Consider the following 26,936-nt stretch of genomic DNA (forward strand, 5'->3'; position numbering starts at 1 on the left):
ATCAGTCTCCATTCCGCACTGAAGGCTGTCCGCTTGACGAAACTGAACAAAACGGATCCGGATGTAAGTCAATGTGGACGGATCTGTTTTCTCTGGAGTTCATGACAGATCCGTCTTGGCTATGTTACAGATAATACAAACGGATCAGTTTATGATGGATGCATGCTGTTGTATTATTGTAACGGATCAGTTTTTTTGCAGATGCATGACGGATCCGCCCAAAACGCGAGTGTGAAAGTAGCCTTAGTAATATTTCAGACGCAGCAATACCAGACGCATCAAGACGTTTTTTGCAACAGCATCCCTGTGTTTATGCAGAGTTTCCTGCCAGCAAGGGGAAAAAATTAATTAAAAAAAAATATATTATATATGGAAGAATAATATATATTAGAAGAAACCACTTTTTTTTATTTCTTTTTTTCCACAGAATAAAATTTATTGGTTAAGGTTATCCGACTTTAGTTTGCAGAAAAAACAAAACATAAATATGAAAATAGACAAACAAAAGAAAAACAGACCGTTACCTGAGACATGCCTTAAAGTCAGGCACGTACAATGATTTAGGGATACATTTGCATGATGCACAGCATTAGTATATATTTCTAAGGGAAAAACAATAGATTGGATTTTTGGGAGTACTGCCAAACTTGCAATATATACACACACCCCGAAATATATACAGACTATGTAACAGTGTCAATGGCTTCCTGACAGAAACACACCAGTTAATTCCACATATATACACTTTTTTTTTAGGTTGAAAGGCAATGTATAAAAAAAAAGTAGGAAAATTAAACCGGATTCCAATTGGTATTAAGTGACAGATATGTATCGAATGAATGAATGAAAGCACAAGTATGAGCCCGCAGCCTTCTACTCTGAGGCACAGCGATTAACAACCATCTTCCTGGAGCATGAATATTATCTAGTGCGGTCCTGAGTAGCCATGTCAGCAGCAGCCCGATCCAGGCATGGAAATGTCATTTATGTTGATGTATTCCCCCTGTGGTGGGACAGAGGAACGCCCTGATTCTCTCGTCTCCATCATTCTTTCAATGAGCACTCTGCAAAAAATAAATGAATAAGAAATACATAGAAATGTTTTAATAAGAAAAATAATATGTAATCAAAAAGCTGTTACATAAAACAAAGAACTGCATTTTTTAAGTGTACAGCATGGTTTGGGAAGGGGTTAAACAGGCTGCCAATTTTAGAACACCCATTTTCATATACCATATTAGGGATTTCTAAGTGAATACTGGGGATCCTCTTTTCAGGATCCTTTTTTTTTTACCACAGTGGAAAATGGTTACAAAGGGCATTACTCACTCTGGAGGACCCATCTTGCATCACACAGAAAGCCCACCGTTATTCTAATGGGCATGTAATGCTTCATTTTCCCTGTGGTGGCGCTGCTGGGAAATTCAAGGGTATTCTGGTTATATAAAGTTATCTATTCACAAGAAAGGTGATAACTACTAGATCTGTGGGGATCCCAATGCTGGGAGGCCCACCAGTCATGATAACGGGAGCTCCATACCACGCTGGACATGGGCGCAGCTGCTCTATTTAAGGTTTCGTAGATCGCAGTGATCTGTGGGAGTCTAGGAGGTAGAACCTCCACGGATCTAATAGTTATTCCCTCTCCTGTGGGCAGGGGATAACATTATATAATCAGAATACTCCTTTAAGTAGCTGATCAATGGGTTACCAGTAAGAGAACACTTTAAGATGAACTTATTGTAAGGGGTCCTTCTAACAAGTTTGGATTGTCCAAAGAGGAGAACCCTTTGAAGGGCTTCTTTTGATGAGTGATTTTCACATCCGGGTGATTTCAGCGTAAATCAGATAGCATTAAAGGGGTATACTAGTAATTTCAAGTTATTCCTATCCATAGGAGATGGCCAAGGCTATTTCGGACCCTGTTCTTTTGATTGATAGGGGTCTCAGTGGTAGGAATACCAGAAATTACTAGAATACCCTTTTAAAGTCAATGGGTCAAATTCACATGAGGTACCATTGATGCATGCCGAGTAAATTACAACATGTGCCACCCGGCTCCAAATTTCATGTTAAAGGGAATGTGTAATCAGAAAATAACCTGTGGTTTAAATCACTTAACATTTTCAAATATGTTATTTTTCATTTTCCATGTCACTTTTTATATTTAAACTAAAACAATTTTTTTTTGTACTGGACACTATTGTCTAATAATTGACGCCACCTCTTGGTTTATAGGAGATCACTTTACTGCAGTTAACTCATTCTAATCCTGCCTGTAATGATATCACCTCTGTGTACAGATAAGACAGGATCCACCATTCACAATAGGTCAGAGCTCATCTATTTATTTCCCTGTACAATGACCTCTGCGCAGGTCACAGAGCATGCTTAGAAAACTTTCCCATAGAGGTCAAAAGGTTCCCCTGCTGTCCATTGTGTCTATGACCCATGGGAATGCCGTAAAGCAATTTTTAAAATTCTGCTCAGAACAGCTCAGGCAAGATGGCCAAACCCATAATCATGTTGAGGAAACCGAATAAATAAATCTGTCTGCAATCAGAGAATTAAAACAGATTTAGGGGGGGGGACCAAAAAAAAAAAAAAAGGAGATATTGTCACTATCTGGTTTTAACTGGCAGACCAAATTTTTGGTGGCACATTCCCTTTAACCACCTCCGGACCGCCTAACGCACATGTGCGTTCCGGAGGTGGCAGGCTGGCGCACAGTCACGCATATACGCGTCATCTCGCGAGACGACGCGAGTATGCGCCCGCGCGTGCGCAGTTCGCGGCGGCATTTCATCGAGAGGTATTTCGTCAGCAACCTGCCAGCCAATGATCGTGGCTGGCAGGTTGCTGATTTTTAAAAAATCCAATCAAAGTGCCAGATAGCAGATCATATTTGTAAATATGATCTGTTATATGGCTGCCTGCTCCTCTGCTGGTTCTTTTCGTCGGTTGGATCCAGCAGAGGAGCAGGCTTCACAGTGAGTACACCAAACACTACACTATAGCCCCTGATCACCCCCCTGAACCCCTATTAACCCTTTGATCACCTCTTTGATCACCCCTGTCAATCACAAGTGAAAAGAAAAAAGTGATCAGTGCAAACTGTCACTTTTTTTTTTCACTGTTATTGACCGTTAGGTTTTAGGTATAGTTTAGGTCCCTTGGTTAGGTAGTTAGCGATCAGTTAGCGCCCAGCCCACCGCACCGCAGTCCGTTATTCGCTGATTAGCGTATCGCTAATCAGCATTTGTACTTTTATAGTATCTGGAAGTGATCAAAACTGATCACGGTCAGATCTATAATAGTACTAGTGTCACTTTAGTTCGCCCTCCACCCAAAACGCAGTGTTTGCCCGATCAGGCCTGATCGGTCGCCCACACGTGCGTTCGCCCACACCCGCCCCACCGCAGTGACAAAAAAAAAATTTTTTTTTGATCACTGCACATTCACTTTACACGCACTGCGGCGATAAAAAAATCAGTTTTGATATTTTTTATCAACCGCAGCGGCCTCCGGTACTTCGCTAGCCTCCCCTTTGTAAGACAGGCTTGCTTTTTTTTTTCTTGGGTAGTCTCAGGGAATACCCCTAAATTTAGTTGCCCACATGTCAAACAGGGGGTATTCCTCTGAAGAGGCCTACAGGCTTCTGACCCAGTCGGATGAGGAGTGGGAACCCTCATCTGATGAATCCAGCGGGTCAGAATACGAACCTGTAGAAAGCAGTGGCTCTCTGACCCAAAGTTCGGACGAGGAGGCTGAGGTCCCTGATACCACCAGGCGTACCCGGCCCCGTGTCGCTAGACCGCAGGTTGCGCAGGATCCGCTTCAAGAGCAGCAGAGTGGGGCTGGTGCTGTCGGATTACGTGGTGAGGCATACACCAGCAGCCCAGCCCTCCCTGGACCTAGTACCAGCACTGCCGTACAACCTGGTGAAGTAGCGAGCACCAGAAGGGCAGTTGAAGCTGGTACGGTGGCACGTGCAGTAGTGACCCCGTCGCAGCCACCGCAAAGACGTGCCCGTAGAGCCCCTAGAATCCCAGAGGTGCTGGCAAACCCTGATTGGCAGTCCCCAACTTCAGCCGCACCTGTAGTTTTCCCTTTCACTGCCCAGTCTGGAGTTCGGGTTGAGACGGCTCAGATCGGTTCGGCCCTGGGATTTTTTGAGCTGTTCTTGACTGCGGAGCTTTTAGACATAGTTGTGGCCGAAACAAACAGGTATGCCACACAATTTATCACCGCTAACCCGGGAAGCTTTTATGCCCAGCCTTTCCGGTGGAAACCAGTCCAAGTTTCCGAACTTAAAACTTTTCTGGGCCTCCTCCTCAACATGGGCCTGACAAAAAAGCATGAATTGAGGTCATATTGGTCCACGAACCCGATTCATCACATGCCCATGTTCTCTGCTGCCATGTCCAGGGCACGTTTTGAGGCCATCCTGCGGTTCCTGCACTTTAGTGACAACACCGCCTCCCGTCCCAGGGGCCACCCTGCTTTTGACCGGCTCCACAAAATTCGGCCCCTCATAGACCATTTCAACCAGAAATTTGCAGATATTTATACCCCAGAGCAAAACATCTGCATAGACGAGTCCCTGATACATTTTACCGGGCGCCTTGGCTTCAAACAATACATCCCAAGCAAGCACGCCCGGTATGGGGTCAAATTGTATAAGCTCTGTGAAAGGGCCACAGGCTATACCCACAAATTTCGGGTCTATGAGGGAAAAGATCAGACCCTGGAGCCGGTCGGTTGCCCTGACTACCTGGGGAGCAGTGGGAAGACAGTTTGGGACTTGGTGTCACCCTTATTCGGCAAGGGGTACCATCTTTATGTGGACAATTTTTACACAAGTGTGGCCCTCTTTAGGCATTTGTTTCTAGAACGGATTGGCGCCTGTGGTACCGCGCGAACTAGTCGCGCGGGCTTCCCCCAACGGCTCGTTACCACCCGTCTTGCAAGGGGGCAGAGGGCCGCACTGTGTAACGAAGAACTGCTCGCGGTGAAATGGAGAGACAAGCGTGACGTTTACATGCTCTCCTCCATTCACGCAGACACGACAATACAAATTGAGCGAGCAACCCGTGTCATTGAAAAGCCCCTCTCAGTCCACGACTATAACCTCCACATGGGAGGGGTCGACTTCAATGACCAGATGTTGTCTCCGTATTTAGTTTCCCGACGCACCAGACGCTGGTATAAGAAGGTGTCTGTATATTTAATTCAATTGGCTCTGTACAATAGTTTTGTTCTCTACAGTAAGGCTGGGAGAACTGGATCCTTCCTCAAATTTCAGGAAGAGATCATCGAGAACCTCCTGTATCCAGGAGGTTCCGTGGCCCCAACCACCAGTGTAGTTAGCCGTCTACACGAGCGACATTTCCCCAATGTCGTTCCTGGTACCTCAACCCAACCGTCACCCCGAAAAAGATGTCGTGTCTGTAGCAGGAGTGGAATAAGGCGTGACACCCGCTATTTCTGTCCTGACTGTCCGGACCACCCTGCCCTATGCTTTGGAGAGTGTTTCCGGAAGTACCACTCACAGGTACACTATTAGCATAGGGATCATCTCACCAGGACAGGCACACAGGGCTATTAGGGCCCATTCACTCACTGCTGCTGCAAACGTCTCCTTTCACATGGGACAAAGTGCATAACGCACTTCGCCACATCTTTGGGCGATTTGCGCTTTGCACATTGACCCATGGGGAAGGAGAGGTTTGTTCTATAAAGGTAAAAAAACAAAAACAAAAAACAGGTAAGCAAACAGGTTAATGTTTAGTTCCAAAAGTTAAAGTTACATGTTCTGTTCCAAAGTTAATAAAATTATTGCGTTGTGGCCTGTTTTTTTTTTTTTTTTTTTTTTTGTCTTTTTACCTTCCAGGTGGACCAACCGATCTACTAGCTGCAGCACCGATGTGCATTCTGACAGAAGCATTGCGCTGCTGTCAGATTACACGCAAGTCGGTGTATGCGGCGCTGCAAGACGGGATTTTCTCCTCTGCAGTGACAGATACGTTTGCCAAGGCATACGAGCTGAGGAGGAGGCGGCGTTCCTATGCTTTGGCAAGCACTTTGTATATATATATAAAAAAAAAAATCCCGGCAATGATTTATTCATCCACATCGATTGATGCGAATGGAGAAATCTGGTTTGCCAGGGCATACGAGCTAAGTGGGTATGGATGTAGGGCGGAGCTCCTATGTCCTGGCAGACGCCTTTCCCCTCCATTTTTTTTTTTTGGCAGAGATTTTTTCATCCACATTGTTCGATGCGAATGAAGAAATCTGTGCCGTTCATTTTTTTCTTTCAGCCCAGAGGCTGAACGGAAAAAAAAAATCTCATTACCTGTATGCTCAATATAAGGAGAATAGCAGAAACTCCTAATGCTGGCCATACATGTAATGATTGCGGAGACCCTCAAATGCCAGGGCAGTACAAACACCCCACAACTGACCCCATTTTGGAAAGAAGACACCCCAAGGTATTTGCTGAGGGGCATATTGAGTCCATGAAAGATTGAAATTTTTGTCCTAAGTTAGCGGAACGTGAGACTTTGTGAGAAAAAACAAAAAAAAAAATTAATTTCCGCTAACTTATGCGAAAAAAAAAAAAATTCTTTGAACTTGCCAGGCCCCTCATTGGATACCTTGGGGTGTCTTCTTTCCAAAGTGGGGTCACATGTGGGGTATTTATACTGCCCTGGCTTTTTAGGGGCCCTAAAGCGTGAGAAGAAGTCTGGGATCCAAATGTCTAAAAATGCCCTCCTAAAGGAATTTGGGCCCCTTTGCGCATCTAGGCTGCAAAAAAGTGTGACACATCTGGTATCGCCGTACTCAGAAGAAGTTGGGGAATGTGTTTTGGGGTGTCATTTTACATATACCCATGCTGGGTGAGAAAAATATCTTGGTCAAATGCCAACTTTGTATAAAAAAATGGGAAAAGTTGTCGTTTGCCAAGATATTTCTCTCACCCAGCATGGGTATATGTAAAATGACACCCCAAAACACATTCCCCAACTTCTCCTGAGTACGGCGATACCACATGTGTGACACTTTTTTGCTGCCAAGGTGGGCAAAGGGGCGCATATTCCAAAGTGCACCTTTCGGATTTCACCGGTCATTTCTTACACATTTTGATTGCAAAGTTCTTCTCACACATTTGGGCCCCTAAATTGCCAGGGCAGTATAACTACCCCACAAGTGACCCCATTTTGGAAAGAAGACACCCCAAGGTATTCTGTGAGGGGCATGGTGAGTTCCTAGAATTTTTTATTTTTTGTCGCAAGTTAGTGGAATATGAGACTTTGTAAGAAAAAAAATAAAAGAAAAAAATCATCATCATTTTCCGCTAACTTGTGACAAAAAATAAAAAGTTCTATGAACTCACTATGCCCATCAGCAAATACCTTAGGGTGTCTACTTTCCGAAATGGGGTCATTTGTGGGGTAGTTATACTGTTTAGGCATTGTAGAACCTCAGGAAACATGACAGGTGCTCAGTAAATGCTATAACTTTTACCCAAACCATTTTTTTTTTTGCCCAAACATTTTTTTTTTTATCAAAGACATGTAGAACTATAAATTTTGCGAAAAATTTATATATGGATGTCGTTTTTTTTGCAAAATTTCACAGCTGAAAGTGAAAAATGTCATTTTTTTGCAAAAAAATCGTTACATTTTGATTAATAACAAAAAAAGTAAAAATGTCAGCAGCAATAAAATACCACCAAATGAAAGCTCCATTAGTGAGAAGAAAAGGAGGTAAAATTCATTTGGGTGGTAAGTTGCATGACCGAGCGATAAACGGTGAAAGGAGTGTAGTGCCGAAGTGTAAAAAGTGGCCTGGTCATGAAGGGGGTTTCACCTAGCGGGGCTGAAGTGGTTAAAGGGCTTCTGTCACCCCACTAAAGTGATTTTTTTTTTTTTTGGGCTAGTGAAATTAGTTATATTGCGATATATGACAATATATTTGTGTTACTTACTTTGATCCAGCAGTTTCTGCAAAAAACGAAGTTTTATAATATGTAAATTCGGTCTCTACCAGCAAGTAGGGCGGCTACTTGCTGGTAGCTGCTGCAGAAATCCGCCCCCTCGTCGTGTTGATTGACAGGGCCAGCCGGGATCTCCTCCTCCGGCCAGCCCTGTCGGCATTTCAAAAATCGCGCGCCTGTGTTGATTCGGCGCAGGCGCTCTGAGATGAGGAGGCTCGTCTCCTCAGAACTCCCTCAGTGCGCCTGCGCCGATGACATCACCGAAATAGAAGACGTCATCGGCGCAGGCGCACTGAGGGAGTGCTGAGGAGACGAGCCTCCTCATCTCAGAGCGCCTGCGCCGAATCAACACAGGCGCGCGATTTTTGAAATGCCGACAGGGCTGGCCGGAGGAGGAGATCCCGGCTGGCCCTGTCAATCAACACGACGAGGGGGCGGATTTCTGCAGCAGCTACCAGCAAGTAGCCGCCCTACTTGCTGGTAGAGACCGAATTTACATATTATAAAACTTCGTTTTTTGCAGAAACTGCTGGATCAAAGTAAGTAACACAAATATATTGTCATATATCGCAATATAACTAATTTCACTAGCCCAAAAAAAAAAAAACACTTTAGTGGGGTGACAGAAGCCCTTTAAGTCTCACTTACTCAAGTGAATAGGTCCACTTTAACACTTGTTTGTGTTTACTGATCGGAATAAGGATGAGCTTAACATAGATCTTCTCAATTTAAAATGTAGCCTTTTATGTAGCATATCCTACATTCTTTTCGGTATAAATATGTAGCCCTTCATATGGCATAAGGTAGCTTCCAACTGCAGTTTCATTCTAGTTACCTGCATGTATTAGAACAGTCAGACCACACCTGAAATATTAGTGTCTGAGATTTCAGAGCTGTACAGTATGTAACACTATTACAAAAGGTTTGTATCATAATATTTATATAGTATAGTAAGGCATCTTAAAGAGGTTCTCCTGGCTTTTAATATTGATGACCTATCCTCAGGTCGGCAGGGGTCCGACACCCCGGCAGATCAGCTGTATGAAGGGAAGGAGCACGCAGTGTGTACATGCTGTCTCCCGTCTCTCTTCCTTCTGCTATGTCTATGGGGAGCAGGAAGTCAAAAGGGAGACTGGCACATGCACACTGCGTGTGCCTTCCCTTCATACAGCTGTGGAGGATAGGTCATCAATATTAAAAGCTCCGAGAACCCCTTTAACCAGTTCAAGGTCACACCATTTTTATGTCTTTCAGTGATACATGGGCTTTGTCATTTATTTATTTTTTGTATTTTCAGTTTGTTTGTTTTTTACATTTTCCCCGGTATAAAGAAAATAAAAAAATAAAATAAAATGTAAGTCTGTTTTTACTTTTTTTTTCAATAGCAAAGTTGTAATTGTCAGTGGATGCGAACCCGCTGTCCCAGATGACTAACTTCTTTAGAGGGGTATGACTAAGTGTACCCCTCGTTCTTCACAATACCTCTGATGGCGAGAGGTACACCAGGCCCTACCTCTGAGAGGGAAGGGGGGGTTGGAAAACGAGGAAATTAGAACCTGGGTGTGGACCCACTGGACTGACCTCCAAATGGTACGGTACACCCAGAGTGTGCTAGGTGGCCAGAGGCTAATCAGATGTAGGCAGGGCCTGGATACAGAGTCCGAGGTCAGGCCAGGCGGCTATATGGCAAAGACCGTAAACTAGGTCAGGGCAGGCGCAAGATAGCAAAATCCGGAAGAACAAATACAAGGTCAAAGCAGGAGGCGGTAAGGCAAGGTCCCTAACAAGAAGCAGGGTCTGGTACACAGTAATGGCAGAAATCACAGAAACACCTTAGCTCGCAGAAACTAGACAAGGCTAGAAACCAAAGTTGCTCAGATGCCTTCGTGTAGAACAGGGATGCTCAACCTGTGGCCCTCCAGCTGTTGCAAAACTACAACTCCCAGCATACCTAGACAGCCTATAGATATCATCCTACAGCAGGGGATGGTGGAAGTTGTAGTTTAAAAAAAATAATCACAATCAAAGATGAAGTTCAGTCCTTTCTTTGGGAAAAAAAAAATTCTTGGAAAAAAAAAAAAGATGAAGTTCAGCTTCAAACTCTGCAAGGATATTTTGAAAACATTGCTGTTTTTTTTCTCTCAATTGCCACTCACTCATTCTCTCACTCTGAGCACTCAAAGCAGAAATACACAGTCCAGACTGCTATGCAAATTTAATGGAGGGGACTCCTGTGCGCATGCACGGCAGTTCCGACAATGTATTCCAGTGCAGCTTTAAAATCGCTGACAGAGGGGGAATGAGGGACAGTAGGAAAATAAAAAGTAGCAATCTGGACTCCTTATCTCTAGCACTGCACATGTATTAAAAGCAGACAAGAGTCCAGAATCATGGCAACAGGCCCTTTCATTTGCGTTTTTTCCGCATCATTTCTGCGTTCAGGGGGAAACAAACAAACAAACAAAAATAAAAATATCGCAGCATGTTGCATGAATATAGAGGTTTTCTCAAACGCGTGAAAAATGAAGCTGCGCGGAAAAACATTAAATACTGAACGCAATCGCAGACAAAACGGACTGAACTTGCGTGCAAAATCATCCGTTTTTTTCCTGAATAGATCCAGACACAATTTATATCGCTCGTGTGAAATAGGCCTAAAACAAATTAATTATCCTGTAAAACGCTGTATGTTCCATCAAGTGTGTAAATTTAGATTAACTACAACAGAGGATTGTAGTCAATGGAGTATATTCAGACCAAGGTCTTGTTACCAGTGGGGTACCTCAGGGATCTGTTCTGGGACCCATATTGTTTAATATCTTTATCAGCGAAATTGCAGAAGGCCTCAATGGTAAGGTGTGTCTTTTTGCAGATGACACAAAGATTTGTAACAGGGTTGATGTTCCTGGAGGGATACACCAAATGGAAAAGGACTTAGGAAAACTAGAGGAATGGTCAAAAATCTGGCAACTAAAATGTAATGTTGATAAGTGCAAGATAATGCACCTGGGATGTAAAAACCCAAGAGCAGAATATAAAATCAGTGATACAGTCCTAACCTCAGTATCTGAGGAAAGGGATTTAGGGATCATTATTTCAGAAGACTTAAAGGTAGGCAGACAATGTCACAGAGCAGCAGGAAATGCTAGCAGAATGCTTGGGTGTATAGGGAGAGGCATTACCAGTAGAAAGAGGGAGGTGCTCATGCCGCTCTACAGAGCACTAGTGAGACCTCATGTGGAGTATTGTGCGCAGTAATAAGGAGACCATATCTCCAGAAGGATATTGATACTTTGGAAAGAGTTCAGAGAAGAGCTACTAAACTAGTACATGGATTGCAGGATAAAACTTACCAGGAAAGATTAAAGGACCTTAACATGTAGAGCTTGGAAGAAAGACGAGACAGAGGGGATATGAGAGAAACTTTTAAATACATAAAGGGAATCAACAAGGTCAGGCTACTTTCACACTAGCGTTCGGGGCTCCGCTTGTGAGTTCTGTTTGAAGGCTCTCGCAAACGGCCCCGAGCGCATCCGTACTGCCCTAGTGCATTCTGAGTGGATGCGGATCCGCTCAGAATGCATCAGTCTGGCACCGTTTGTCCTCCGCTCCGCTCAGCAGGAGGACACCTGAACGCTGCTTGCAGCGTTCGGGTGTCCGCCTGGCCGTGCGGAGGCAAACGGATCCGTCCAGACTTACAATGTAAGTCAATGGGGACGGATCCGTTTGAAGATGACACAATATGGCTCAATTTCAAACAGATCCATCCCCCATTGACTTTCAATGTAAAGTCTGGACGGATCCCATCATCTGCATTATAGGAGCGGATCCTTCTGTGCAGACACCAGATGGATCCGCTCTGAACGCAAGTGTGAAAGTAGCCTAAAAGAGGAGAGAATATTTAAAAGAAGAAAAACTGCTACAAGAGGACATAGTTTTAAATTAGAGGGGCAAAGGTTTAAAAGTAATTTCAGGAAGTATTACTTTACTGAGAGAGTAGTGGATGCATGGAATAGCCTTCCTGCAGAAGTGGTAGCTGCAAATACAGTGAAGGAGTTTAAGCATGCATAGGACAGGCATAAGGCCACCTTCATATAAGAGAGGGCCAGGGGCTATTCATAGTACTCAGTATATTGGGCAGACTAGATGGGCCAAATGGTTCTTATCTGCCGACACATTCTATGTTTCTATGAACCTGTGCCAAAAAAAAACAAAAAAAATCCAAATCAGTGTTCACAACGTAGATGCTTTTCTTGTACATATTTTTATATTGGACATTAGTGCTAAGAAATTTACTATCCTGTGAATATTACATGATATATATGTAATATTTCCTGACCGGTACTGTACATCTTATTTAGGGCTCATGCACACAGCCGTAAGCGTTTTGCTGTCCACAGATCGCGGATCCGCAAAACACAGGTTCTGGCCGAGAGCATGCTGCCATTTGATTTGACTCCTGCAAAAATGTCCTATTCTTGTCCGCAAAACGAAGATTAGGCCATGTTCTATTTTTTGGGCATTGAGATGATTAGTCTGCATTTGATCCACAAAAAACATGGATCGGATGCGGACCAAAACTACGGCAGTGTGCATGAGCCCTTAGTCTGATGTGTATAATTCATTTGTGCATCATCCTTGGAAGCAATGTTTTCATAGGATCTAATATTTTTAAACAGACCATATCATAATATGGGAATGGGGTGGTGTCTATCATGAAGATAATACTTGAAGTTGGCTTTGCTTGAGTCTGTCCTCCTTCTCCTTGACCTGTCGTCTGCCTTTGACACTGTCGACCACTCCCTTCTGTTGCAAACTAATCTCTTGGCATCACTGACCTGGCCCTCTCCTAGATCACATCATACCTCACAGACCGGACGTTTAGTGTCTCCCACTCTCACACCACCTCCTAGTCTCATTCCCTCTCTGTTGGTGTCCCGCAATGCTCTGTCCTAGGACCCCTGCTCTTCTCTATTTACACTTTTGGCATGGACAGCTCATAGAGTCTCATGGCTTTCAGTATCACTCTTATGCTGACGACACACAAATCTACCTCTCTGGTCCAGACATCACCACCTTGCTATCCAGAATCCCACAATGTATATCTTCTATATCATCCTTCTTTTCTTCTCGCTTTCTAAAACTTAACATGGATAAAACAGAATTCATAATCTTTCCCCCATCTTGCTCAACCCCCCCAACAAACCTATCTGTCACGATCAAAGGCTGCACACTCTCCCCGGTCAACCAAGTCTGCTTCCTTGGAGTGACCCTGGATTCTGCCCTCTCATTCCGACCGCATATCCAAGCCCTTTCCACCACCTGCCGCCTCCAACTCAAAAACATCTCCCGCATGCGTGCTTTCCTCAACTTTGAATCTGTAAAAATGCTTGTACATGCCCTCATCATCTCCCGCCTAGACTAATGCAACATTCTCCTCTGTGGCCTTCTATCTAGCAGTCTCGCACCCCTCCAATTTATCAACTCTGCTGCCCAACTAATACACCTCTCACCCTGTTACTCCTCTGCCTCTCCCCTCTGCCAATCCCTTGACTGGATCCCTATTGCACAACGAATTCCGTTCAAAATGCTAACAAATACATACAAGGCTGTCCACAACCTGTCCCCTCCCTACATCTCTGAGCTACTTACCTGATACATCCCCACACGCAATCTCTGATCCTCACAAGACCTGCTTCTCCCCTCTACTCTTAGCACCTCTTCCCACAATCGCCTCCAAGATTTCTCCCGTGCATCCCCCATACTCTGGAACTCTCTTCCCCAAAATATGAGAAAGCCTACAACCAGTGACCCTACTGTCTCTATACTGCCATGACCAGCTTACCCCTCAACTACTGTGTCCTTCTCCCATACCATGTAGATTGTAAGCCCTCACGGGCAGGGCCCTCTCTCCTTCTGTACCAGTTTGTAACTCGTCTTGTTTATGCTTAGTGCAATTGTCTGTATTATGTATGTATGTATACCCCCTTTCATATGTACAGCGCTATGGAATGAATAGCGCTTTAATAATAAATAATAATAACTTGGCACATGCTTAAAAAACCCTTAGTGACCACACACTTTTTTTTCAAAATTGCATTCCAAGAGCTATAACTTTAGTTTTTTCATCAATATACCTTTATAAGGCCTTATTTTTTGCAGGACAAGTTATAGTTTTTAATGTACCATTTAGGGTACATATAATCATTGATTAACACCAGCTTAAACCCCGTATTGGTGGTCACTAAGGGGTTAAACCCAACTCTTGTCTAGAAATGCTACTCTAGTTGTTTTACACCAACCCCCTAGTGGAGCAAATTATCAACTTTTATAAAAAGTTGCAATGATAAATCTGCAGTAAATCTATCATTAACAACTTTCCAAAACTGTGTGGTGTAAAAACGCAAAAAGTCGCACAAATTTAAGCAAATAAACCCAATTCACAATAGCCCAACTTTTTTAGGCCAAAATTCTGGAGTGCAGGGCATGATAAATTCCACACATGAGCGCATATTGTAGTGTGGCAGGCTCACCTCATTGACTCATTGATGTTTCTATTTTCCTTCACAGAGGTCTCTGTCCATCCAATGAAGTTATTTTCCTTACTGAATTTGTCAATCTGTTCTTTGGTAACTGCCCATAGGTGAAAGATCACACTGAAAAGCCACAAAAGCAGTAATCAGTTATGTTTAATTTTCCTAAAAGATCATAAAGCAAAAGAAAAATATAAAATTAATGTTCTGGTTTAACTTTTTGGTAGACATAGTCTTGTTCCTTTAAAGGGGTTGTCTCATTTCAGCATCCCTGGAGGTGGGACCTGCACATAATTTTTTTATATGACAGGGTCAAATATCATTTAGTATATTCAAAAAACGCTAAATTTGTTCAACGTATGCCAAGAGGACTTGTATACTGTACATACACACATATATCCCACAAATGACGTAAACATAGCCTTATACCCTTGTTAGCACAAGTTTAAATACACTCAACATTGAAATTGCAACACCAAGAAGGAAAAATTCGTGAAACTGTGGAAATTACAGGATTAATAGACATGTTAATGATGCGCAAATAAAAAATAAATAAAAACGGAAACAATATTGAAAACATCTCAATTTACTAGCTATCGAGCAGGAGCACCACGCACACAGAAATACACACACTTACAGACCTTGGCATGCTATGAATGAGGCCATTAATGGTTTTGGAATACTCTGCCACGCCAAATGCAAATTTAGTACACAAATCAAGATCCACTGCTGGCAGCTACATTTGCACTTGCCAACCAATGACATCTCAGATGTGCCCGATAGGCCTTGGTAGACGTTTAGGCCATGCAGGCTGCTCACAGTAGCACAAGAAAAATGCAGCCCGACGTCCTGTTGAAAAACCACTTGTGGGACACTGAAGAAATGGCTATACCACTGATTCCATGACAAAATCAATGTAATTCTTAGCTACTGTATATTACGCTACACTATAATCCTGGGAGTAGGACCATTGTGACATTCCCTTGTGAAGGCTTCATCATGGAATTGCCCTAATGATCTCTGGCTATCATTGTGTCCAAGACTAAAGCTGGACTCATTGCTGAAGAGGCTAGACCTCCATTCCAGCCTCTATTGCCGTCTTGCTGTGCACCATGAGCCTTTGAGAGTGGTGATGTGAAGTCAGCGAACACCTGCTGCTGGCCGTCTGGCTCATAGCCCAATGTCGTGCAAATCCCTTCTGATGATTTCTCTAGACACTGTTTATTGCCCTAGGTTTGGGATGCAATGTACAATTTCACGTCCGGTACAGAATGGATCACTATGCGCCATTCTTGCAATCAGATGATCCATCCGTGCAGAGGCGCATCTCTTGCTGTCATTTCACTTTGGGACACACAACATTAATCCCTTAATGACCAGGCCATTTTGCACCTACGTGACCAGACTGATTTTTGAAAATCTGATAGGTGTCACTTTATGTGATAATGACTTTAGAATGCCTTTACTTATCCAAGCCATTCTAAAACTGCTTTCTCGTGACATAATTCATGTTAGTGGTAAATTCGAGTCAAAATATGTTTCACAGTTATTTAATAAAATATAAAATTTACAGAAAATTTGGAAACATTTATAATTTTTTAAATTCTAAGAAGTCTCATTCTCCCATGCTGTAGCGCTGGCCAATCGCAGGCTATGAGCTAGTGAAAGGTCCTCTTTAAAGGACCAGTTCAGTTATGAAGTCACTTTGTGGGCCTTACATAGTAGAAACCACCCAAACATGGCCCCATTTTAGAAACTACACCCCTCAAGTTATTCAAAATTGATGTTACAAACTTTGTTAACCCTTTAGGTGCTCCATAAGAATTAAAGGAAAATGAAGATGAAATTTCAGAATGTCACTTTTTTCGCAGATTTTCCATTTTAAATACATTTTTTCCTGTAACACAGCAAGGGTTAACAGACAAACTAAACTCAATATCTATTACCCTGATTCTGCAGTTTACAACACCACCACATAAGTGGTTGTCAACTGCTATATGGGCGCACGGTAGAGCTCATCAGAGATGGAGCACAATATGGCTTTTGGAGGGCAGATTTCACTGGAATAATTTTCAGACGCTGTGTAGCATTTGAAGTTACCCCGAGGTACCTCAAAGTGTGACCCCATTTTGAAAAACTACACCCCCTAAAGTATTCTTCTAGGGGTGTAGTGAGAATTAATTTTTACATTTTGGAGTTTGTCTAATTTTCCAAATTATAATTGGCTAATATAATGAAATGCGGAGTGTTAAAAAACAGCGGATTGCCTAATAAATTGGCCAAAAGTGCATAAAAAGTAAAAAAAATAATTAAATTGATTAAATTAATAATCTAGGGAAGTATGGTAAATGCAAAAATACTGCTTAAAGCAAAGTCCAGGCTTATCTGGACAGGTGTCACATTGATATACGGTATCCCGCCGTATACCATTCTTGTAACAGACCCTACATCTCTTTTGGGCTCTGCTTTTTATCGCAATAGGGGGCACCTCTGATGGGAAATGTTGCCCTGGGATAATTCTGCTGGCATGACTAGATGATGCAATCCCACTGCTATCCTGGCGCTGCTCTCCAAATATTACATTTTTAATGATTTGTTCTTGAAAATCAAGATATGTTCCTTGATTCCCTGCTTTTTGGAACATGACAAAAGAATTATATAGGGCTACTTGCATAAGGTGGGCTGCAAGTTTCTTATATCATGCAGGGATTTCCAGACCGCGCTATAGGGCTGCAGCATTTGGTCTGCAAGGTCCACCCCACCCAAATATTTATTGTAATCCTGTATGCAGACAGGTGCAAAAGATCCCACACTATTTTACCTGCCACACTGAAGGAAGGGGGGCATTCAGGAGGGCAAAACTGGGTATCTTTGCCTTCACTCTAAATTTATAGGTGTAGCCAGATCCACTCTCACAGAGTTTATAAATTTTTAGCCCAAATAGTGACCTTTTCCTTGGCAAAATTGAAGCCTGCCTTTAACACCTTAAGGACCTGCGCCATACATGTACGGCACAGCTGGACGTGAATTAAGGACCAGTGCCGTACATGTACGGCGCAAAGTCCACCGGATGCTGGGGCAGGATTGTGGGAGAATCGGGGCACCATGGCTGCTCTTACCAGCAGGCATCCATGTCAGGTAAGAGCAGCATGGTGTCTTTCTGCCCCCCTGCAGCTCCAAGCGCTGCGATTGGCCGGTCAATGAATACCGACACATCGCAGCGCCGGAAGCAGAAAGAAGCGGCAGGGCGGGTCGAGGGGTCATGGGGAGGTGACCGGTGCTGGTCTCTTCCGAGGTCAGGCAGGGGACTCCAGTGTTCCGTCCCCTGCCAGCAGTGCGATTGGCTGGAACAATGCTCCAGCCAATGGCAAAGCTATAGCTGCACAGGAAAGGGCTGAAACTCCCTGCATGCAGCAATTCTAGTTGGTGACTGCATGCAGAGAGGTTCTGTGCTGCTTGTTGGCTTGCTGGGACTTGTGGTGCACCACCACTGCGATTTGAGCTTTTGCTGCTGAAAGAAGAAAATCTGGAATTGCTGCACTGATTTTTTTTCATTTGCAGCCGTTCCAGATCCATAAACCACCCTCCATCCCTGTCACTTCCCGCTCACCCCCATCCTTTTTTATGCAATTTGCTCCGTGAATGGCCTGGATAAGTAAAAGAGTTTTAAAGTTATCACCACATTGTTGAGCTGCAGAGATATATTTTAAACACTTCCCAGATGGATAACAAACTAAAAGATAAAATAAGTCAGACCTAACCAAGAAAGGTTGCTAGACCTGTACGTGTCTGCAAACTTGTGTAATTGACTGCAGCATGAAAATTAAACCCGCAGCCTGACTAGAGAACAAGTGATACGATCACTTGAGCAACCCAATTAGATCTACACACAGATACCCAATTAATATAATTTATTCATGCAAAGCAAACAGGTTGCAAGACCTGGAGAAGATTTAACTCTGCACTTGACAAACCAGAATGGTGGCAGTTTCTTAATAAAATAATCATATTATTATTATCATTATTATTAGTGTATAAAGTGGAATTTTCACTAGAGATGAATTAGAACTCTTAAGGCAATAGGGCTGACTAAATGCATGTACAGTATGGTTCCATTTACCCGGGAAACTGCCTGCATGGTTTATGTACCAATTTTAGTATGTATTATCATGGGGAATCACCACCATTCATGCTGCCGTTTAAGCACACTGAGGCGTGATCCTGCTGATATCCTCCCAAAGAACAGCGGATCTAACCTTTATGAACCCATAGCCATCAATAGTTAGGTTAAAAAGCTTCTCCAAGTTTTCTAATGCCCCCCCATATGCCCAGGTCCCTCACAGAGTTTGTACTTGCCTCGCTTCCCAGCACCCACATCACTTCTCATACTGGCACGACCACCGCTGCATCGCATGGATGAAAACATCCGGCAGCTGTGCCGGTATGAGAAGCGGCAGGTGTGCCGGAGGAGCGAGGCAAGTACAACCTCTGTGAGGGGCCCGGGCATATGGGGGGGCCCCATTATAGAACTTGGATAACCCCTTTAACACCAGCTGCATTACCCATTTCATTAGGGTCAGTAGCAAGTCAGGGGACATCTCAAAGAAGGTGCTGGCACAGACACTTATAGGGTAGGAAGGAAGAGGATGAATCCCCTTCCATTGAACCCAGGCTGACAGAGAAGCCACCTATAGGCTTTAGCACACAGCCAGGTGGGTCCTAGACTGCTAAGCGACCTCAGCAAAGAGAGCAAGGCTATTCAGGAACTCGAATGAGAGGCCAGGCATCCCCCTACCCTAGTCCCAGCCTTAAGCCCTGTGTGTTTCTTATAAAAAAAATAAAAAAATAAAAAAAAAATTCAACCTTAGAGCAGGGAACCTCTTTGCATCTATCCTCTGTAGGTAAAAGGCCTTTTAACCTGTTTCTAGTCCCATGAACGTCAAAGGGGAACAACTTACTGTGGTGCTGTCATGAGGGATGAACTGGAAATGGCAGATTTCATGCACAGTGACAGCAGGGTCCCACTGCTTAAAGAGGTTTTTATGGACCACAATCCATCTTTGCTTTTCAGCACACTCTACCTCAGTCAATGAATAGTTACCTTTCCCTTCCCCCAAACACCTTTTTTATTCCCTGCACTCTCAGTCCCATGCTGTTTGGATTACTGCCACAGGCCCAGATGTTTTCGACAGAGTCTTCCTAGATTTATAAACCATACCCAGTGCATGCCTAGCTTTGGCATCTTCAGTCCTAAGCTTCCAGCCTGCAATGTATGTGAAATCTGATTACGCCCGTACATTGTGAGTACCAGAAGAGAAGGAACTGAACCTGGAAAGGAACTCACAGGAAGTGATAAAAACGCAATAGTCACATGACTTGCTGCAGAGATGGACGAATCAGCAACACTTGAGGGTAGAAGCAAAGCGGTTCTCTCTCATCATATTCCTAGTAGTCTACTGTATTGTTCTAGAACCTTGCGCTCACTGGACACTGAAGGCAGCACAGATGCCTACTGAACTAACATGACCAAATTGAAGAGGTATCACTATAGCCTCTTTCCTTTGGATGCATTCTGGGACTTCATGACCAAGATATTTATTTTTTTTTAATTTATTTTCATTTTTTTTCATTGTGAGATTCTATTTTTCCCACATAAGCTAGCATAAATTTTATTTTCAGACTCTTTAAAGTGTCACTATGGGTTTGGACCATGCAACCCCCTAAAGATCAAAATTGATTTGATCATAAGTTTAGAAGATGGTTCAGGAGAGAGAAGAGAAGTAGATTTAGTCGGCAAATGGATTCAACTAAACGGCATTCTGCATCTTGCCATATATTGTGATGCAGCATTTTTTTCTTAACAAAATCCTTTATCAACCAAAAATACATGTATGTCAGTACAACAAAAAGCCCCAAATGTGCCCAGAGCCTTTGATTATAAGGTACCTGGCATCATTTTAAAGGCCAGACTCTATACATTGTAGAATGTGACATATGTGGTATATATGAATACTGAAGTTCACGATCTATAATATAAGAAACCAGATTTCTGGACTTTCACTTCTGGATCCATTTATTATTTATTTTAAAGCACCATTAATTCCAGGCCGCTAGACGTCCAAAATTGGGTTTACACATATGAAAACATTCACTGAGTGAATAGCAGACCTGGGGAGAGCAAAGAAGATCTTGGGAAGGTCAGAGATTACATGTCTAGGGAGATTAGGTCAGAGATGTAAGGAGGGGACAGATTGTCGAGGGTCTTGTATGTCATTAGTATTTTGAACTGCATTCTCTGGGTAATGGGGAGCGATTGAAGGGATTAGCAGAGGGGGGAGGCAGAGGAGAAACAAGCGGAAAGGTGGATAGACAGCAGAGTTAAGGATGGACCGGAGAGACGCTATAGTACTAATTGACACAGAAAAGGGATTGTTCAGTAGCCCAGGGAGGAGACGATGAAGGCACACACTTGCATTTTGGTTGACTCAGGTTTGAGGAAAGATCAGATACAGCAATGTTTCCGAGTTGGAGGTGGCAGCGGTTTAGATGTGTGGGATAAAAGGCTGAGGGCGGTATCAAATATTATCCCAAGGGAGTGTACCAGAGACTGGAGAAAGTGTGAAACCATTAACCAGGGCCTGCCTTAGGTTACAGTGTCACCCTGTGTGAGAGGTCTTTTTGGCACCCTCCTCCCCACACACAAACCTCTGCAACCATTATAGGTTATTACATACACAAAATCAGTAGCATCACATTTTAAAGGAGAAAAGAACACACAGCTAATGCTTAAAGGGTTTGTCCTATTTGGCACATTCATATTGATATGCCATAAATGATCCGTGGTGCAAGCCTCAACCAGGGAAGCTGCTCCTAGGTCAAGAACAGGGCCCTTAAGTGAATGGAGAGCAAGCTGCACATGGATGCCACCTCTCCAGCCACACTTTCTAGTTTCCTACTCACCTCTTTGCGTGTGCTGCTGGAGAGAACAGTGACCGGTGGAGCAGGGAGCAGACGGCATTCAAGTGTATCTACGTCAGATACAGTCAGAACAAGGTACTTTGGTATTTAATCCAGTCACAACTGATATTTCTCTGACTGGTGTAATTCACTTTATTTTTTCTTCTCCATTCACCCCCAGATCACCATGGAAATGTATCCCAAAGATGGCAGAGTCTCTTTGGCCAGAGGCATAGCTATAGGGGGTTAACAGGTAACAGTTGCATCTGGACCTGTGGACCCCTCTGCCATATAAGAAGACCCCAATAATATAATAGTACCTTAAGACCCTGCTTTAAGGCAAAACCAGCTGCGACAGAACCTCCCAGCAGACACACACACACACCTCAGCTGCTGTGGCAGAACCTGGCAGCGCACACACACACACACACACCCCTCAGCTGCTGTGGCAGAACCTGGCAGCACACACACACACACCTCAGCTGCTGTGGCAGAACCTGGCAGCACACACACCTCAGCTGCTGTGGCAGAACCTGGCAGCGCACACACACACACACACACACCTCAGCTGCTGTGGCAGAACCTCCCAGCACACACACACCTCAGCTGCTGTGACAGAACCTCCCAGCACGCACGCACGCACGCACGCACACACACACACACACACACCTCAGCTGCTGTGACAGAACCTCCCAGCACGCACACACACCTCAGCTGCTGTGGCAGAACCTCACACACACACACCTCAGCTGCTGTGGCAGAACCTCACAACACACACACACACCTCAGCTGCTGTGGCAGAACCTGTCAGCACACACACACACACCTCAGCTGCTGTGGCAGAACCTGGCAGCACACACACACACACCTCAGCTGCTGTGGCAGAACCTGGCAGCACACACACACACACCTCAGCTGCTGTGGCAGAACCTCCCAGCACACACACACACACCTCAGCTGCTGTGGCAGAACCTGGCAGCACACACACACACACACACACCTCAGCTGCTGTGGCAGAACCTGGCAGCACACACACACACACACCTCAGCTGCTGTGGCAGAATCTCCCAGCACACACACACACACACACACACACCTCAGCTGCTGTGGCAGAACCTCCCAGCGCACGCACACACACACACATACACACACACACACACACACCTCAGCTGCTGTGACAGAACCTCCCAGCACGCACGCACGCACACACACACACCTCAGCTGCTGTGGCAGAACCTCCCAGCACACACACACACCTCAGCTGCTGTGGCAGAACCTCACAACACACACCTGCTGCATTACATGATAATTTGATGCTACAAAACATACGGCTTTGATCACATCTGTGTTAGGGCTTCAGTGGCAGATCAGGTCATAAATGCTGGACAATATTTAGCAGCCTACCAGCCTCCATGATGAAAACCCATCAGATCTCATTATGGCGTGGTCAGGTGTTGTCGTCCGTGATATGCCAGTGGGGCACTACTGTGATTTGTTGTAGTGCTTCGATGACAGAGCAGAACAGGGAAAGTCATTAGCACAGATGTGAACAAAGCCACCTCTCATGTTGCAAAACATCATAATAGTGAAAATAGAACTACAAGTCTCATCAAGACCAAATTGTTATTATTAAAAATTAGTGGGCAATAGAACTGCAACTCCCAGCATGTCCAGGCTGTTATTATGGGGCATCAATGGACATTATAAGAGGGTGGACTACAACTCCCTGCATTTCTAGGATGTTATTATGAGCCATCAGAGGGCATTACAAAGAGTCAGTATAAGGAAAGAACTACAACTCCTTGTACTTGACAACACATAATGGAAAATAAACCACTAACCTATCCTCTATGCACAGCACAGAAGCTTCGCCGCCTCACAGGTCCTTCACCACATCTACTCTGCACTGGTCACATGATTATGACATCACCCAGGTCCTTCTCCACCTGGTGTCATCTCTGTACAGCTAGAGTCCTGGTCCTGAACATACTGTTCAATTGTATCTGCGGCCTGTAGATTTAGATACTAGGGTTGTTTCGGGTATCGAATTTTCGATACCCAATCGATACTTTTGCCTGGTATTGACCTCTACACCAGGATTTGCCTTTTTTTTCGATACTAGGCTTTGCTATTGCGCAGAACAATCAGAACAAGGAGCGCGCTGCTCTCAGCATGCTCAGTGTTCTCCTCAGCAGCAAGGGGGCGAAGGAAGCAGTCTCTCCCTCCCCCCTGTGCCGCTGCTTCCACCAGTGAGGAGAGAGGGGCAGGCGCACTGCGCCACCAATAAAAGTAAATGTCTAATAGAAATCCAGGAGGCGGGTGCTGGCGGGGAGCTGCGATTAGCGGCAGTTAACCCCTCAGATGCCACACTCCTGTATTAAATGCTAATTATATTATCATTGGCGGCGCAGTGCACCCCCTCCTCTCGACCCCCCCCCCCCCCAATATTAAAATCATTGTAGGCGCAGTACGCCCCCTCCTAGGGCTGCACGATATATATCGCAAAATTAATCGAATTGTGATAATCGGCAAATGCGATATGGCCGACCTGAAAATGCCGCGATTATATATGAAGGGGCCCCGCGCACATAACTGGCTTTGTTTGCAAAGTATTTCAACAGATCCCCCCACAATAGCGCGTCCTCCACAGATCCCCCCACAACAGCGCGTCCTCCACAGATCCCACCACAACAGCGCGTCCTCCACAGATCCCACCACAACAGCGCGTCCTCCACAGATCCCACCACAACAGCGCGTCCTCCACAGATCCCACCACAACAGCGCGTCCTCCACAGATCCCACCACAACAGCGCGTCCTCCACAGATCCCACCACAACAGCGCGTCCTCCACAGATCCCACCACAACAGCGCGTCCTCCACAGATCCCCCCACAACAGCGCGTCCTCCACAGATCCCCCCATAACTATGTCATATCCAGCCGCGTCAGCGGCTCATATGGGAAAATCCAAGCAAATAGACCTCTAGCACAATTACCTTAAAATATCGCATTGCATATCGTTATCGCAATTTTTAGGGCCCTAATCGCAATCGCACAAAATTCCCATATCGTGCAGCCCTACCCCCTCCCCCCAGTATTAAAATCATTAATGGCAGTGGCCACAGGGTCCCTTCCCCTCCTCATTGGTTGCAGTGGCAGTTCCAATCAGAGCCCCAGCAGTGTAAGCCTGGGGCTCCGATCGGTTACCATGGCAGCCAGGACGCTACTAAAGTCCTGGCTGCCATAGTCAGCTCCCTGCTGCTGTGTGCACAAAGCGCAGGGCAGCACGGAGAGTGTGAGAGCCTATTCACCCTAATAGAGCTCTATCAGGGTGAATAAGAGAACTGATTAAAAGATCCCAGGTCCCTGGCCCCTAAGGCCTCTTTCACACTTGCGTTGTCCGGATCCGGCGTGTACTCCACTTGCCGGAATTACACGCCGGATCCGGAAAAACGCAAGTGTACTGAAAGCATTTGAAGACGGATCCGTCTTCAAAATGCTTTCAGTGTTACTATGGCACCCAGGACGCTATTAAAGTCCTGGTTGCCATAGTAGGAGCGGGGAGCAGGGGAGCGGTATACTTACCATCCGTGCGTCTCCCGGGGCGCTCCAGAATGACGTCAGAGCGCCCCATGCGCATGGATGACGTGCCATGCAATCACGTCATCCATGCGCCTGGGGCGCCCTGACGTCACTCTGGAGCGCCCCGGGAGCCGCACGGATGGTAAGTATGCTGCTCCCCGCTACACTTTACCATGGCTGCCAGGACTTTAGCGTCCCGGCAGCCATGGTAACCACTCTAAAAAAGCTAAACGTCGGATCCGGCAATGCGCCGAAACGACGTTTAGCTTAAGGCCGGATCCGGATCAATGCCTTTCAATGGGCATTCATTCCAGATCCGGCCTTGCGGCAAGTCTTCAGTTTTTTTGGCCGGAGCAAAAAGCGCAGCATGCTGCGGTATTTTCTCCGGCCAAAAAACGTTCCGTTCCGGAACTAAAGACATCCTGATGCATCCTAAACGGATTTCACTCTATTCAGAATGCATTAGGATAATCCTGATCAGGATTCTTCCGGCATAGAGCCCCGGAAGACAATAACGCAGGTGTGAAAGAGCCCTTAGGGGGAAAATCGTTATTAAATAAAAAGTAAAACACACACAGCAAAATATTAAGTATAAATTCGTAATTTTACATATAAAATATATAAACATATTACATATCTCCACGTCTGAAAAGCCCTAACTATTAAAATATTTTTTTTAAATGTCCTATGCGGTGTGCGCCGTAACAGAAATAAAATAAATAAAAATTGCGCGATTAGCCATTTTTTTTTTCACCTTGTCCCCGCCAAAAATAGGATCTGACTGTTTTATTATGGGCCGAATATTCCATAAAATGCGGAATGCACGTGGCTTTTTTTGGCGTTTTATTTTTTTCCGTGGTATCGAATATCGCAATACTTTTTTATGGTATCGAAACAGAATTAAAATTTTGGTATCGAAACAACCCTAGTAGATACAATGGAGTGTAGGTGTGCCCAGAAACCAGGTGAATCGACCTGGCGCCTCGCAAAGGGAACTGTCTAGCGCCTCCTTCCAGAGTCCAGGGCAATGCACCTTGTAAAGTCACACAGCCCTAAGTCCGGCCCAGCCATTAACTGTTATTGGTAGATCTGGTGGGAAAACTAAGTGAGATAGGGAATAGATTAAACAAGTTTCTTCCATGTTGATTTTTACAGAGTAGGCGAAGGATACAGCCGATAGAAACACTGGAGTTCTAGATACCGGGAAGTGAAATCTAGGCCAGAGAAGTAAATGTAAGAATCATCAGCATAGCAGTGGTTCCAAAAGCAGATAGACTATGAGCTGCCCCAGGATGATGAAGAAATTAAGAAGATTGGGTCAATGGAAGGTTTCTTGAAAATAAATGTGATGGCTGCATGTTTAAAAGAAGAAGGGAAGATACAAGTGGTTAGTGATAGGTTGAAGAGACAGGATTAGAGCCGAGATAAGCATAGCGGTAAGGTTAGGCATTTACCTTGTTTGCCAATAGTATACATGGCACAAGATCTCCATTGGTTAGGGTCACCTTACTGTCCAGGTCATTTTTCCACATCTGACAACTTCTGAATGAGTCAGCATTGGTGAGGTCGAACATGATTATACAAGCAGAAGCCTGTTTATAGTAGAGTCTGGTCATTGAAGTGAATCGCTCTTGACCTGTTGACAGGAAAAGACTTACATGTGTGCACGAACATACAAAAAAAAAAAAAGTTAGTGTACAACATACTAAAAAGCATAATTGATGCAACAGTATTCTTTAGTATTTAGCACTGCATGCAAGGACAGGAAGTATAAATCACTTCCTTTTACAAACAGAGGAACAAAACTTATTGAGAAACTGAGCATTTCTTTTTATCAGATTATATAGTGTTGAATGAGTCATAA

The 26,936-nt window shown here is 44.5% G+C and overlaps 1 protein-coding gene across 1 annotated transcript in view; it reads right to left on the minus strand.

Annotated features, from left to right (window-relative positions):
* Positions 1-396: 396 nt before the first annotated feature.
* RAB29 (RAB29, member RAS oncogene family) overlaps positions 397-26,936 on the minus strand; it is a 38,482-nt gene continuing 11,942 nt past the window's right edge. The window contains 4 exon segments of the mRNA XM_044288438.1: positions 397-1,064; positions 14,536-14,642; positions 14,644-14,658; positions 26,527-26,708. Of these exon segments, the coding sequence (XP_044144373.1) occupies positions 950-1,064; positions 14,536-14,642; positions 14,644-14,658; positions 26,527-26,708 (419 nt within the window). The 3' untranslated portion in view covers positions 397-949.

Source organism: Bufo gargarizans, chromosome 3 (genome assembly GCF_014858855.1).
Source record: "Bufo gargarizans isolate SCDJY-AF-19 chromosome 3, ASM1485885v1, whole genome shotgun sequence".
Classification (NCBI taxonomy): domain Eukaryota; kingdom Metazoa; phylum Chordata; class Amphibia; order Anura; family Bufonidae; genus Bufo; species Bufo gargarizans.